General features: G+C 40.7%; 1 protein-coding gene across 1 annotated transcript in view; it reads right to left on the minus strand.

Moving 5' to 3' along the window:
* Positions 1-5,344: 5,344 nt before the first annotated feature.
* The window catches only part of GCLC (glutamate-cysteine ligase catalytic subunit), a 57,099-nt gene continuing 47,225 nt past the window's right edge, over positions 5,345-15,218 (minus strand). The window contains exons 13-16 of the mRNA XM_074947819.1: positions 11,473-11,554; positions 11,276-11,379; positions 11,059-11,179; positions 5,345-7,070 (exon numbers count right to left, since the gene is read on the minus strand). Coding sequence (XP_074803920.1) covers positions 6,862-7,070; positions 11,059-11,179; positions 11,276-11,379; positions 11,473-11,554 — 516 coding nt within the window. The 3' untranslated portion in view covers positions 5,345-6,861. The remainder of the gene's footprint in view (positions 7,071-11,058; positions 11,180-11,275; positions 11,380-11,472; positions 11,555-15,218) is intronic.

Below are 15,218 nucleotides of genomic sequence, written 5' to 3' on the forward strand. Positions count from 1 at the left end.
CCCCCCCCCGCCCTCCTGCTGGTAATAGCTCACCTTAAGTGATCACTCTGGTTACAGTGTGTATAGTAACACCCATTGTTTCATGTTCTCTATGTATATAAATCTCCCCACTGTATTTTCCACTGAATGCATCCGATGAAGTGAACTGTAGCTCACGAAAGCTCATGCTCAAATAAATTTGTTAGTCTCTAAGGTGCCACTAGTACTCCTTTTCTTTTTGCGGATACAGACTAACACAGCTGCTACTCTGAAACCAGTTCCCAGGAGGGAATTCTCACTGATGTGGATTTGAGAAGTACAAGAGCTCTAAGAAATCTTCTTGTGTCTGGATGAGAGAACAATCCTGCGCCAGCTTGCTGGCTGTAGTGCAATGGAAACAGCTACCATTTGGATTTTAGAGTGTGAGGTTTTAGGCTCATTTTAAGACTTTACTGTAGCCCCCCCGCAAAAAATAAATAAATAAAATTGTGCTTTGCCCTTGCATTGACTGGATCCTTCCATGCTTATAATTTAACACTGTGCCCTACATATAAGGCATATTCAAGGGCCTGGTCTATTTGTAGAATACTTTCTCAAGGCTAAAAACGAAAGTGTATTATAAACACATCTGAATGTTCTGTATTAATTGATACCTCTCCTATACAATGTAGTTAGATCTAATTTTGTGGGCTTGGGTGCAGAATTTTGTCATTGGGACAGATCCTTATTATAGAAGGGGAATAACTGAGTGGTGACTGCCACCTGAATTGACTATGAGAACCAGGACTCCCGCAGACAATGTGAGGCCACCTGGTTCTCTTCTGCCTTTGCTGTTGTCCTGTAAAATGTGACCAGAAAAGACAGTCATGCTTTTGGCCATGGGCGAAAGTGTGTGGTTGTACCTTCAGCCTATCAATCTCTTCATCTGCAACAAGACTTCAGTTTCTTCACTAGCTCTGGATGGAAATAGAACCATTGACGAGCAGGCAACTCAGGCACTGACTCTCCATTCAAAGACCTTGGGCTGTAGACTCCACTTTTGCAGCTTTATCCTTTGCTTTTTTTTAAACTGGCTGCTATAGTGTTTATTTCCTCTTTAAGTGCAATGCTTGAGAAAACAGAACATTCTCCTTTTCACCCAGGAACAGAGAAGATTAGGCACTGACAGCCAGACTGAGAATGTGGTACCTCCTTTCTTGTTGATAAAAGCCTCTGCTCAAATGTTGTCAGATATCACTGGTATATTGTGGCTGATCAGGACTAGACTAATGGCTGTTAGGGTCCAATTGCTCTGAACCTGAGCCAACTGATACTGTGTTGGAGTCTGTTCTTCCATTAACCTGGGATGAGCTTCCCTGCTTTTGAAGCTGGGATAGATTTTTCCACCAACTTTCTCTGATTCCAGCATACTGTGGCCTTCCAAGTACCTCCTGGCAATGGGACAAAGGAAGACAGGAATGATGGGTGCAAGAAATTAAGAAACTTCTGGAGACGACTCATGGAATTTCACTCACAATAGTACGATGATGAAGAGATCTTCGTTCTGATCCAAGACATCAGAACTATGATAGATGTGACTGCAAGACACTGTGCCTTGTGACCATCAGCTTTTGAATCCTGCCCTCTGATAGAAATATACTCCTGTGGAGGTAGGTATCTCTGACGACTCTCAGAAGTAATATTGACTGCATGACATCATTCTGTTCTTGGAGGGGTTGACAAATCCAATGAACAGGTCATCTTAGCATGTGTATACATGAACCCCTTTTTGCCCAAATGTTAACTAGCATTTTGGAAATCACCTTAGAGAGGCAGGGAGACCAAAAGATAAAAACAAAAAACAAAAAGTACAGCACACTGATAACATTGCCTCCTGTAGGTGAAGCAGATATCTCCTCTGGGAGGTTCAGATAATAATGTGGTGCCTCGCCTCCTTTCTTCATATCAATTAAGGAGAGAAAAAAATCCCTTTAGAATTGCTTCTCTAGTGAAATGTACAGTATCCAGTCTGAGCTTCCATAGGATGCCATTCAAGAACTTCCAGTTGAGTGTGCCTCTGTCTTAGGAATGCTTGGTCACTAGAGGTGGAGCCCTAAACCTTGTTTGCTAGGAGATAAATAACTCCAACTTGAAGCAGATGATATATAGCACTCTTCATAGTCCCGTGTTTCAGTCAGTTGGAGGAAAAGGAGGGATGTCCATAACTTGGTTTTGGCATGGCATTCCATTTTAAGATGTAAGCCAGGAGCTCTCTGCCTCTTCATTCTTCTGATGTATTTTCCCAGCATGCCATTTGCCCTCTATTTGGGGAACCTTACTATCCAGGGTTAGGCTGTAGTCATGCTTGCTTGAAAGATGCAGAGGAGTTTCCTGCAATATCTACTATGTCTCTTATACCATTTGGTGTATTCCATCAGCTAGTTGGCTATGTCCCCTGTAAATCCTGTACCTGTTTTGCCTGGGGATAGAATTTCCATGGCCTCAGGCAGAGCTGGTGTTGTGACACAGTCATTGTTCTTACTGTCAAATTCTGTCTGTTTGGGGTAGGCTGTCAATCTCCCACAACAGCTATTTCTAAGGAAAATCTTTCCCAAAGAGGTTCCCCATCCAGAGGATGTTCTTATCTTGACTGAAACAGTAGGCAATAGGGACTGACTATGCATGCATGGCTCTAGCTCAAGATGGGGCAGCAGCGGATGTATAAAGCGCTGCTGAGATGGCTGCATTTTTATTATCTTATTCTTTTAAATAATGACTTGCCGTTCCTTTAACCAGACATAAATGTTGCACCAACTTTTGCGAGCATAAATCCTGACAGATTTGCTTGTGGGTGGACTAATGCCCCTTTCTCTCCCACTTCCTCCCAGGTTGCCTTTTCCAGGGGCCAGAAGAATAAAGTGTGCGTGATACTTCTGAGAATGGTTTCAAATTACTCCTCAAAAAAGGTATTCTGAGGTTCCTCCTCTAGCACCACAGCAGAAAAAAAGCTGCCCTGGCTCCCAGGAAGATGAATAATGAGGAGCCTTTCTACACTTCCTGGGCCCTTTTAAAGCCTGTGAAGATTATGGAAGATTTGTATTATGGTAATGAGAAAGAGGAAGGGAACCCCTGCATTTCTTGCTCCTCATTTTACTGGGAAAACTGAGCCTTCAATTTCTTCTGTTCCAGAGGGACTCCTGTGGTCCAAATCTGTAGTGTCCTTCCCTGATACCTTTACCTTTCCTTTGCAGTTGCTCAGATTTATAGGGGGAAGATGAGAGAAATTAACATTTCAGGGCCCAGTCACTGAATATACCCTGATCTAATGGAGTTGTCCCCCTTACTTGTAGGACAGTGGCCTTCATATCCTGAGATAATGGGATATCACTGAAGAGGAGAACTGAACTTGATAACAGTACTTGTGTTGCACTATAGAAGTAAGTTTAACATTTGAAAAGTTCACTCTTTTGAGATGGCAATTTCCAGCATAGCCTTAGGAGACCTTACTGAATCAAGTTTCTTTGGAGTCCATTATATTAAATGCAGTTGATGTTATAAAGGCATTGCACGTAACCTCTCTAAGGGAAAGATGTGATGTGAGGGCTGGGAGTTCAAAGGACAATACTGAAAGTGCCAGACAAGAATGGATATTTCGGACAATAAGGATTACGTAGATTTCTTGGGGAATGCCTAGGGGGAGGTTAATGCAAATTCCCACCTCTGGTTATGAATAACCTTACTTTTTGAAGCTAGCCCGAGGACAGGATCTATGCCTGTTGACCACCTGTTCCCAGAGACTGGAAATCAAAGGCCTGAGCTGTATAAAGAAATGGCTGAACAGCCCTGCCTAGCATCTGGTTCCAAATCTGAGACTGTTATGAACTTGTAACCATGATGAAAATTCAATCGAGAGTTTTGAAGGACTAACACCTACCTACCAGGTCTGAGTCTGGAGGATGTCTGGTAAGCTTTTTAGTATATGTAGGTACTTTTATTGTTTTTAATATGTATCCTCTGTAATGCTTTCAATGTAATTGTTTTCAGCACACTCCATGTCTCCCAAGGTACAGTCTCAGCTGAAAAAAGCTTTCATGTAGGTTCACATTCTAGCAGTAAGCGAGAGTCTTGTTCTTCCCTAAGGCAACCATTCACATGACTTATGCAGGTGTCCTTATCTTGATACCTGTTCTGGTACAGGTTAGACACGGTCAGTACATACAATGCTCTATCATACCTTGCATGTAAGGTTAGATTGTACATAAGTGACAGTCAGGGGTAGGGTGGGGGGGGTTGCTTAAAGAAATGTATATACATTGTGGCAGAGCTCCGACCTCGTCCCTGTGGGTTCCGTGCTTCCAGGCGATTTATGCTAGCCTCAGAGGCTCACTGCAACCCTCCACATAGCCCTTCTCTCTCTAGGGCCAGGGTATAGTCTACTGAGCCCTTTTCATTATAAGCCAGCAAGAAGGTTGGGGAGAGAACTCCCACAGTCTCTGTTGTCCCTATGGGCTTACTCAAGAACAGTTTAGCCTCCTGGCCTGACAGGGGCCTGTCTTCCCCTCCCAGGAGGGGTTTCCTGTTGTGGCAGGTTGGGGTGAACCCGGGCCCGCTCTCTACTCTGGGTTCTGGCCCAGGGACCCTAATGGCAGCAGCTGTTGGCAGCCAACCTTTCACTGCCAGAGTTGCTACATTCCCTGGGCCTCTTCCCCACAGCTCCCCCGCTTCTCTAACGCCTGCTTCACCCTTACCTTAGGGCTCCCTTTCCAGTGGTTTAAGGGTGTCTTTGTTACCAAGCCCTTCAGCCACACTTCCTCTCCGTTTCCCTTCAGCCTGACTAGAGTGAGCCCTTTTATAGAGGGGCCTGAATCAGAGTCAGAGTTCACATTAGCTTAACAGCCTCACCTGACTCTACCTGGAGTCATATGTCAACCCTAGCCTGGAGCAGCCCCTGCTCTGCTCAGTCAGGGAACAGAAAACTGCTTATCCAGTGGCTAGTGTATCTGCCTTCAACTACTCTGCTGTACCCAACTGGCCTGGGTCTATCACAATGTACCATGTAATCTAAACCACATTTGGTCTTAAGTCTTGAAAGATTATTTCCAACAGCACTGTGACCTAGTATCATGCTGGAGTATTTCTTCAGTGTCAGTTCAAGAAAGGCATGCCACATAAATCAACACACACCTCTTCCTACTGTACTCTGGATTTCCATAGAAGTCTTCCATCCAAGTACTCATTGCTTCCAGTGCTGCTTAATTTGCTAGAAACGACAATCACAGTGATAGGGAATTTTCTGAAAAGAAGTTATTTGCTGCATTGGTAAGAAAATATTTCTATTCAGATATGGATATTCTTTATATACATCCAAACAACCACTATATACTGCAAAGTTCATTTATTATTTCCTTATTCCACAAACTAACGAGCATATCACCTGCCATCTACATCTTGATTAAAAGAGGTTCACCGAAAGCAGAAACAGGCATTCTTTCATTCTCTACAGCACACCTATGAACACAGCACAAGTTCTAATATTGATACATAAAAGCTTTTTCTGGTGCAGCATCATTACAATTTCTCCCTTAGTTCTTTTTTAAAATTATTACACCTTAGATATTTATATATGCTTGTATTAAACTTTGCATAATCTACCATACAGCAAGTCACTTGTAGAAGCCATTTAGTAAACTAAATTAAGAAGTCCCCATAAATTTAGGTTATATACAGCTGTAATGTCAAGTTCTAAATTATTTACAATCTGCAGGTTCCCAGTTCACAAAAGGATTAGTGCATTCCATGATTTCTCTTTAGATTGATTTTATGCAGGGATTAACCTGTGCTTACAATGCTCAGTAATAGTTATTAGTAAGTTAGTGTGTTGACCAGGGAAACATCTAGTAAAATCAGGGGTGGAGAAGAGCCTTAGGCTAGAAAAGGAATTAATGTAGGTTCTCATCTTGATTTTGTGTTGCACTCTGTGGACTTTAGGAACACCAGCAATTGGAGAAAAAAAAAGCTAATAAGCAGCACAAAATAGAGCAGACTTCTCAGCCACTTCACCTTTCACATAAACAATCCTTTAACATTCCAGTTCTCTCTCACTCTCCATGTTTAAATTGAAAGACTTTCCACCCATGAAAGCATAGGAATTTACCAGAATTGAAAAACTATGTCCAGTAAAGGATGCATTTATTTCTGAAGCTTTTGTGCATGTGGTGTGGTTGTCCAAAAGAGCCTTGTCAAGCCATCCCTTAGGCTCTGCTCATCAGGAAATGAGCAGATTTTGCATATTTGAGTGAAGACTTTGAGCAGATTCTACTGGTCTGTGGTTGATGAGTGCATGCAGGTCTTGTGGTAGCCAAGGGACTGGCACAAAGATGAACAAAAAGGGAACATGTCAATTTATTCTATTTTATATACTCAGCACAGGATGGAAAGGGAAGTTCTGTGAATCAGGTCCCAAGATTTTCTTTAAAATTAGGTAGATTAGTACATTCCAGGTAACAAAAAATTACAGTGAACATTCAATATCTGGAATGCATATAATATACAAGTACCATTATATTACATTTATGAAGTTGTTCAGGACAGTATTTTTTTTCCAGAATAAGCATAAAAAAAAGTTACAAGCTGGTTCACAATAACTTTAGGTACAAAGTTATTAAAATACACTGATGTTAGTCATAAAAATATTTTACTATTTACATGTACACTGTATAAACCTTAACAATAAGAATATGCCCATTTTAGGAAGCCTTAAATGAATATTTAGGCAGATTGGCCCATGTTAGGTGCAGTACTACCTGTTTTGGTCTTCACAACCTGAAACTACTGGATACACAGTACTGTAACTTGTTCCTCACTAGAATGTTTACACTTTCTACTAGGTATTAAAGCATTTCATTAAGAAGAGCTAGTTTTATTTCCACTGTGTTTTATTTTGTTAAATCCTACTCCAAGTAATTCGGGGCACTCTGCTTGTTCTTGTGCAATTTGGTTGCATTTCCTAATAAGGCTGTAATTCATTTCATCAGTGATCACGCTATCTTGTTTGTAGTCAGGATGGTTTGCAATAAACTCCCTCATCCACCGAGCAACTGTCATTAATTCTCCTGAAAGGAGAAAAACGTAAATAAAAAATCATATTATAGACATTTATACACTGCATTTAGCATCTACTTTATTTAGTATATTACAAACCTTCAAGTATTTCTCATTACATACACACTCCATATTCATGAGCACGACATATGCCTCATAGTAAAGCCTAGCCACATTAAAAAAAACAAACAAACAAAAAAAAAACCATGAACTCACTATAGATGCATCTTGAAGGACATACACCAAGCATACTCCCGACACAGACACTAGAAGTCACACTTATCTAGAACAATCTATATCCTAGAAGTTTTACTTTCAAAGTTTCAGAAGTAAAATGTCCGGCTACATTTATGAGCCCGCATAACAGAAACTATACCAGAACCTAAAAAAATCAGAATGCATCAATAGGATCAGCAGACAATTTAAGGCAGCAATTCTCAAACTCTTCACATAACAGCACATTTTAATGGAGAAACGGTCTCACAGACCAAGTGTCAAACTATCACATCTCTACAGCAATTATGTGTATTAAAAACAAGGAGACCCTCCAGTATGGCTCTGTCTATATTAGATATTTCCTCAGCTTTCCCACCTGTACAGTTCCATTAGTGGGAGTGCTAGGGTCGACAAACTGCTGGCACTATAAACACCGCTGTCTGTCTATACCAGAGCAGGGCTAGATGACACCGTTGCTAAGGTGCCAATTTTTAATCTATTTTGCTAGTACTCATGATGTTGCTACCTCTGGTAGAACTGCACCAGTGGTAGCAATAGTAGGAAATTTGAGGAAGACTGTCTGGTGTAGACAACATTAGCAACCAGACAGCTGCCCATGGACCACAGTTCAGGGACTTCTGACCCATTACACCCTAAGGAAGTACTGGGAACAACTAGGAAATTCCAGAGCTTGTGCCTAAAAAACTGCTAAGATATGTTAAGACACATCTAATGTTTTTTCTGTTATAAATTTCAATTTGTGGACATAAAAGTGTAATATCAAACATTCAGTGTCATTTCAGAATCAAAAACACCCAAATTCTAGAATCATAGAAACACAGGACTGGAAGGGACCAGCCATCTACTCCAGTCCGCTGCACTGAGGCAGGACTAAGTGCAGTCTAGACCATGCCTGACATGTATTTCTTAAAAACCTCCAGTGACGGGGATTACACAACCTGCCTAGATAAGTTGTTTCAGAGCTTAACTACATTGACAGGAAAGTTTTTCCTACGGTCTAACCTAAAATCTCACTTAAATTGCTCCAAGTCCATTGCTTCTTGTCCTGTCCTTTGTGGATAAGGAGAACAATTTATCACCCTCCTCTTAATAACAACCTTTTATGTACTTGAAGACTGTCAGAAGAGTTTACTACACAAGTCTGATGTTAGTAGCATTTCAGCTTTAGAGACTAGGAGAGTGAGATGAATGGAGTTAGTTCTAATAAGGAAGCAACCAAAGTAGAAGTCAGATGCTGAGTGCGTGAACGACTGATGGACAAGCAACATCACCACACCCAAAAAAAAAAAAAAAAAATTTCTGAGCAAGTTACTCTTAGAGTTTACCAAAGCAAGTATAGCAACATGTATAATATAGATGTAATATTAAATTTATAATGTAGCATTTCCAGCTCCACTAAGTCCTTATTTTCATCTTACTTTTTAAAATGCCATTTAGCTACAAGTCCTTATTTTCATCTTACTTTTTAAAATGCCATTTAGCTACATTTAGCTATAGCATTTTCAAAAATGTGAAATTGTTCATGAGGTCATGAGTCGAGAGATTCATCTTTCAATAAGACTGAAAACCAGCCCCTAACTTTACTACTTAGGGTGGTTTAGAGACCAGGTGCACACACCATGGTATTTGCACATACAGACTCTTGTAGGTAAGTATATATCTTAATACGCCCAACTTGAATAAAATGTTTAAACCTCTCCTTTTCTCAAGATACATGGTGCACTGTAAAAACAAAAACAAAAACAAAACAATCAATGGGCATGAAAAACCAGCCTACTACATGTAGGTCTGGCTTGACAGGAGTAATTGGAATGGGTGAGGCCTCATTTCTTGGGAGACACGAATAAGCAGGTGAATGGATCATCAGGTTGGAAACAATGTGTGTGCCAGCTAAGATACGGGTGGGGGCGGGGATAGGGGGAGGAGAACACCAAAGGAGCCATTAACAGTGGACAAGGGAACAATGGCTAAGATAACGGCAGCCGGTGTCAAGTGGTGTGCCCCAGGGGTCGGTCCTGGGGCCGGTTTTGTTCAATATCTTCATAAATGATCTGGAGGATGGTGTGGATTGCACTCTCAGCAAATTTGCGGATGATACTAAACTGGGAGGAGTGGTAGATACGCTGGAGGGGAGGGATAGGATACAGAAGGACCTAGACAAATTGGAGGATTGGGCCAAAAGAAATCTGATGAGGTTCAATAAGGATAAGTGCAGGGTCCTGCACTTAGGATGGAAGAATCCAATGCACCGCTACAGACTAGGGACCGAATGGCTAGGCAGCAGTTCTGCGGAAAAGGACCTAGGGGTGACAGTGGACGAGAAGCTGGATATGAGTCAACAGTGTGCCCTTGTTGCCAAGAAGGCCAATGGCATTTTGGGATGTATAAGTAGGGGCATAGCGAGCAGATCGAGGGACGTGATCGTTCCCCTCTATTCGACACTGGTGAGGCCTCATCTGGAGTACTGTGTCCAGTTTTGGGCCCCACACTACAAGAAGGATGTGGATAAATTGGAGAGAGTCCAGCGAAGGGCAACAAAAATGATTAGGGGTCTAGAGCACATGACTTATGAAGAGAGGCTGAGGGAGCTGGGATTGTTTAGTCTGCGGAAGAGAAGAATGAGGGGGGATTTGATAGCTGCTTTCAACTACCTGAAAGGGGGTTCCAAAGAGGATGGCTCTAGACTGTTCTCAATGGTAGCAGATGACAGAACGAGGAGTAATGGTCTCAAGTTGCAATGGGGGAGGTTTAGATTGGATATTAGGAAAAACTTTTTCACTAAGAGGGTGGTGAAACACTGGAATGCGTTACCTAGGGAGGTGGTAGAATCTCCTTCCTTAGAGGTTTTTAAGGTCAGGCTTGACAAAGCCCTGGCTGGGATGATTTAACTGGGAATTGGTCCTGCTTCGAGCAGGGGGTTGGACTAGATGACCTTCTGGGGTCCCTTCCAACCCTGATATTCTATGATTCTATGATAACTAGGGAAAGTAAAGATGAAGTAAGAAGTACATAGTCATGGACACTGCGTGAACAGAGCATGCTTTACAGTGATTGTTTCGCACAAAGTAACCAAGCCAAGCCCAAAACAGGTGATGAAAAGTAAATTGAATGCAATGTGTAAATGTACGAAGGAAGAGGTTTTCTGTGTAACTTTGGACACGTGGTACACCATATACCCATCCCCTATACTTGAGTGGGATCAACTCAGTGTAGCTTTGCTGTATGCCAAATTAAGCAACCTGAGACTGGAGTCAAACTGATTTCTTGGGGGAACCCAGTGGAAGAGGTCTTGGGGGATCCCGAACACTGCATATCTGACAAAATATTTTTAAAAGCTATTACGAGGTAAAAATAGCAGCTTAAAAGGACATTTTTTCTTTAAATAAATGTCCAGTAAGTAGCTTTCGGGACCAAAGGACATAGGACTTCCTGCTTGTTTTATAAGACAGCCAAAGACAAGGCCCCATGCTCTACTGCTCCATATTAATTCTAAATTATGCTGTCTGCATGACAGCAAAATTGCTATGACTCCAGAATTATGCAGCACTACCCCCACAGACCCACGTGTCGGTAAGGATTCGTGATTCAACAGGAGCAGAATGAGAACAGATTAATAATATTCAGAGTTGCTACAGTAGATTAAGTCCCCCTTTACATTAGAAATTATCTAAAAGATTTGTTTAAATGTCATACAATGGGGGGAAAAGTCAGGAAATTCACAGTCAAGTTTCTTTGCACCCAACATATAAACATTAGTCATACCAGAGGCTCTCTTTTTAATTAACTTCAGGTAGTTCAGAATGGTGCATCTTGTGTCCACATCCACTTCCATGTTTTCGAGGTAAGAGTTTAGAATTGGGATTAAGCCAGGAAAGACACCATCCTGCAAGAAATAATGATCGATCAGTATAAACTCACTTGATTTAATTTATGAATAAGCAAAACAGTTCAGTGTTCCAAATATAAACTACTACCACACCTTCCCATTGATGATTGTGTCTATGCTCATCAAGGCGTACTCTTCTGCATCTGTCTCTTTCCCATTCTGTGCTGGGCCACATCCATCTACAACAGCATTTCCACCTTATCAAAGAAGGGGGAAAAACAAAACAATTAACTTGGTGCATCTCTTGAACTGGTCCTTAGCAAGTAATCTGAAAGCAGTAAGTGCAGTACCTTTACAAATATCTTTTCTGAAATAAAACATTCCCTGCCGAACAGCATCTCGCTTCTGGGCTACCTTCATATTTTCATCAACCTAGTAAGGGAAAAATCCCAAAGGTTATTTCTCAGATGCTAGAAAATGGGCACTTTACCTATCAGAGTGTTTTGGTCTTGGAAGTTAGGATTTCTAGATATATTTCTTCTTAATTTCACTGCACTAGACCCAGTTAAGTCCTACCTACAGACAGCAAGTTTTATTTAATTTCTCAAAGGTTAGCATTCTGCACAGAACCACAGAGCTCCTCACTCATGAAAGTGTAGTTAACTGGTCAGTAAAAGTGGCAACAGAAGAATGGCACTGGCATGAACAACTTGTAATTTTAGATACACGCTGCGTCAGCTGTAAACTAAAACAGAGGAACATGTGTCTTGTCAGGCAAGCTTTTTTGATATTTAGGTGTAATGAAATCAAACAGTTGGAATAAGAGGTTATGAATTTTTTTTTTTAAATTGGCATTTTCTGTTTCATATTCTTCAGCTGCCAGGGCTGGAGCAGTGGCTCTGACTGTTAGTCAACTCCCCCCACTCCCCCTGGAGATTTTTAGTAAAAGTCAGGGATCCATCATGGACTTCTATGAATTTTTGTTTATTGCCGGCAACTTGTTTATGACTTTTACTAAAAATACCCATGACTAAATTTTAAGTAAAAATTTAGTATAAGCCAACTAACATTTTGGGTGAAAGTTTTAAAATCTTAGCCTCTGAATAGCTTCTGGGCAGATTATGCCCAAATTCTTCAATCAATACGTTTATTGGGGAGTTAGTAGTAGTCCACTTTCAAGCAGCTAACATTACTGTAGCCTCTGGAAAAAGGAAGAGGATTTGCTACATTAAATTTGTCTTCTCTCTCGACGTGATGCAAAAAACTTTCAGCAAAATTAAAAGTGATATTTTAAAAACAACTATTTTGGACACTAGGACAAAATCTTTTGTCCTCTTACTTATTTTATGATATCTTTTACTAATCAGTTTGTGTATGTTCTGAAGGGTGTCTCAAGGCTGTTTTGAAAGATTAAAAGCATTCTAGGTGGCTGAAGTATAACCCCACATGACCCAAAAGTAGAGATCAGTTCAAGATTAGCCCCATAACATCCTTGTTCTTACAAGTAAAAAAAGACAAGTTATGAAGGTCCAGTAATTCTCTGTTGTGATGTCTGCCAAACTGCTCAGATCTAGGACTAGGTTCACTAAGTCTAGGTTCACTCTGTGTATGATCTGTTTTGTAGTCATAACTGGCTTTCATTAACTAATGTTCTTGCCCATGATTTATTAGGCACTTCATGTGTTCGGTAGTGCTTTATATATTGCTGACTTGAATAGTATTTGTTCGTTTCTCTCTGCATAAAATTGCATACCCATGCTATTGGGTAATTTTAAATTCCAATGTTTGCTGCAAGATTTCCTTCTGCTCCTTATTTGTGAAAACCGTATCCCCAACTCCACAAAGAGAAAGTTTCTCCTTTCAAGTCTGAAGTGAAGACTTTAAAAACAGAACATTTCACTTAAAAAAAAAAACAAAGTGGTAAAATATTAATACAAACAATAAAATGCTAATATAGATTAGGCAGGGCTGGTAGCTCTGCCTCTTATTAAGGTTGCCCAACACTTCCTATTATAAGACCCACTATTTTTCAGTTGCTTATGATTTTAGCAAATTGTTTGGGCTGAAGTTTTCCATGGTTGTGTCTGCCTCAGGATACTTTTTTTTTTCCCCTTGGGGGGCAGGAGAGAGAATTCTGCACTTTTGACCTCTTGGCCCTGAAACCTTTTTTTAAGGGCTTGTGTGTGTGATAATATAGATCACTTATTCTTGAACCCTTATCATGGTATATGCAGGGCTTCTATTTTGGGAGGTTTATTAATATCATTTTCAGGGTTTATTTTTTTAGCATTTTTTGAGTTTTATGTGGATGTCAAAAAAATCAAGGGCATAAGAACATAAGAATGGCCATACTGGGTCAGACCAAGGGTCCATCCAGCCCAGTATCCTGTCTACTGACAGTAGCCAATGCCAGGTACCCCAGAGGGAATGAACCTAACAGGTAATGATCAAATGATCTCTCTCCTGCCATCCATCTCCACCCTCTGACAAACAGAGGCTAGGGACACCATTCCTTACCCATCCTGGCTAATAGCCATTAATGGACTTAACATCCATGAATTTATCCAGTTCTCTTTTAAACCCTGTATAGTCCTAGCCTTCACAACCGCCTCAGGCGAGGAGTTCCACAGGTCGATTGTGCACTGAGTGAAGAAGAACTTCCTTTTATTTGATTTAAACCCGCTACCCATTAATTTCATTTGGTGGCCCCTAGTTTTTATATTATGGGAACAAGTAAATAACATTTCCTTGTTCACTTTCTCTACACCAGCCATGATTTTATATACCTCTATCATATCCCCCCTTAGTCTCCTCTTTTCCAAGCTGAAAAGTCCTAGCCTCTTTAATCTCTCCTCATACGGAACCCGTTCCAAACCCCTAATCATTTTAGTTGCCCTTTTCTGAACCTTTTCCAATGCCAGTATATCATTTTTGATATGAGGGGACCACATCTGTACGCAGTATTCAAGATGTGGGCGTACCATGGATTTATAAGGGCAATAAGATATTCTCCATCTTATTCTCTATCCCTTTTTTTTAAATGATTCCTAACATCCCGTTTGCTTTTTTGACTGCCGCTGCACACTGCGTGGACATCTTCAGAGAACTATCCACGATGACTCCAAGATCTTTCTCCTGATTAGCTGTAGCTAAATTAGCCCCCATCATATTGTATGTATAGTTGGGGTTATTTTTTTCCAATGTGCATTACTTTACATTTATCCACATGAAATTTCATTTGCCATTTTGTTGCCCAATCACTTAGTTTTGTGAGATCTTTGTGAAGTTCTTCACAGTCTGCTTTGGTCTTAACTATCTTGAGCAGTTTAGTATCATCTGCAAACTTTGCCACCTCACTGTTTACCCCTTTCTCCAGATCATTTATGAATAAGTTGAATAGGATTGGTCCTAGGATTGACCCTTGGGGAACACCACGAGTTACCACTCTCCATTCTGAAAATTTACCATTTATTCCTACCCTTTGTTCCCTGTCTTTTAACCAGTTCTCAATCCATGAAAGGATCTTCTCTCTTATCCCATTGCAACATAATTTACATAAGTGCCTTTGGTGAGGGACCTTGTCAAAGGCTTTCTGGAAATCTAAGTACTCTATGTTCACTGGATCCCCCTTGTCCACATGTTTGCTGACCCTCTCAAAGAACTCTAATACATTAGTAAGACATGATTTCCCTTTACAGAAACCATGCTGACTTTTGCCCAACAATTTATGCTCTTCGATGTGTCTGACAATTTTATTCTTTACTATTGTTTCAATGAATTTGCCCGGTACGGACGTTAGACTTACCGGTCTGTAATTGCCAGGATCACCTCTAGAGCCCTTCTTAAATACTGGTGTTACATTAGCTATCTTCCAGCCACTGGGTACAATAGCTGATTTAAAGGACAGGTTATAAATCATAGTTAATAGGGCAAGGGGTTTTAGGGCTCTCTCTTTCTATATATTATACTGTAACAAGTAATTTCTCTGTAATGTTCCCTAAAACGTTTTAACATAGTACTGTTTCAAGTAGCACGATATTAAAGAGCACTAGGGACTCTTGAGTGCAACAGCAAGGTCACATGGACCAAATAGTGC

The sequence above is a fragment of the Natator depressus genome, chromosome 3 (assembly GCF_965152275.1).
Source record: "Natator depressus isolate rNatDep1 chromosome 3, rNatDep2.hap1, whole genome shotgun sequence".
NCBI classification, from domain to species: Eukaryota; Metazoa; Chordata; order Testudines; family Cheloniidae; genus Natator; species Natator depressus.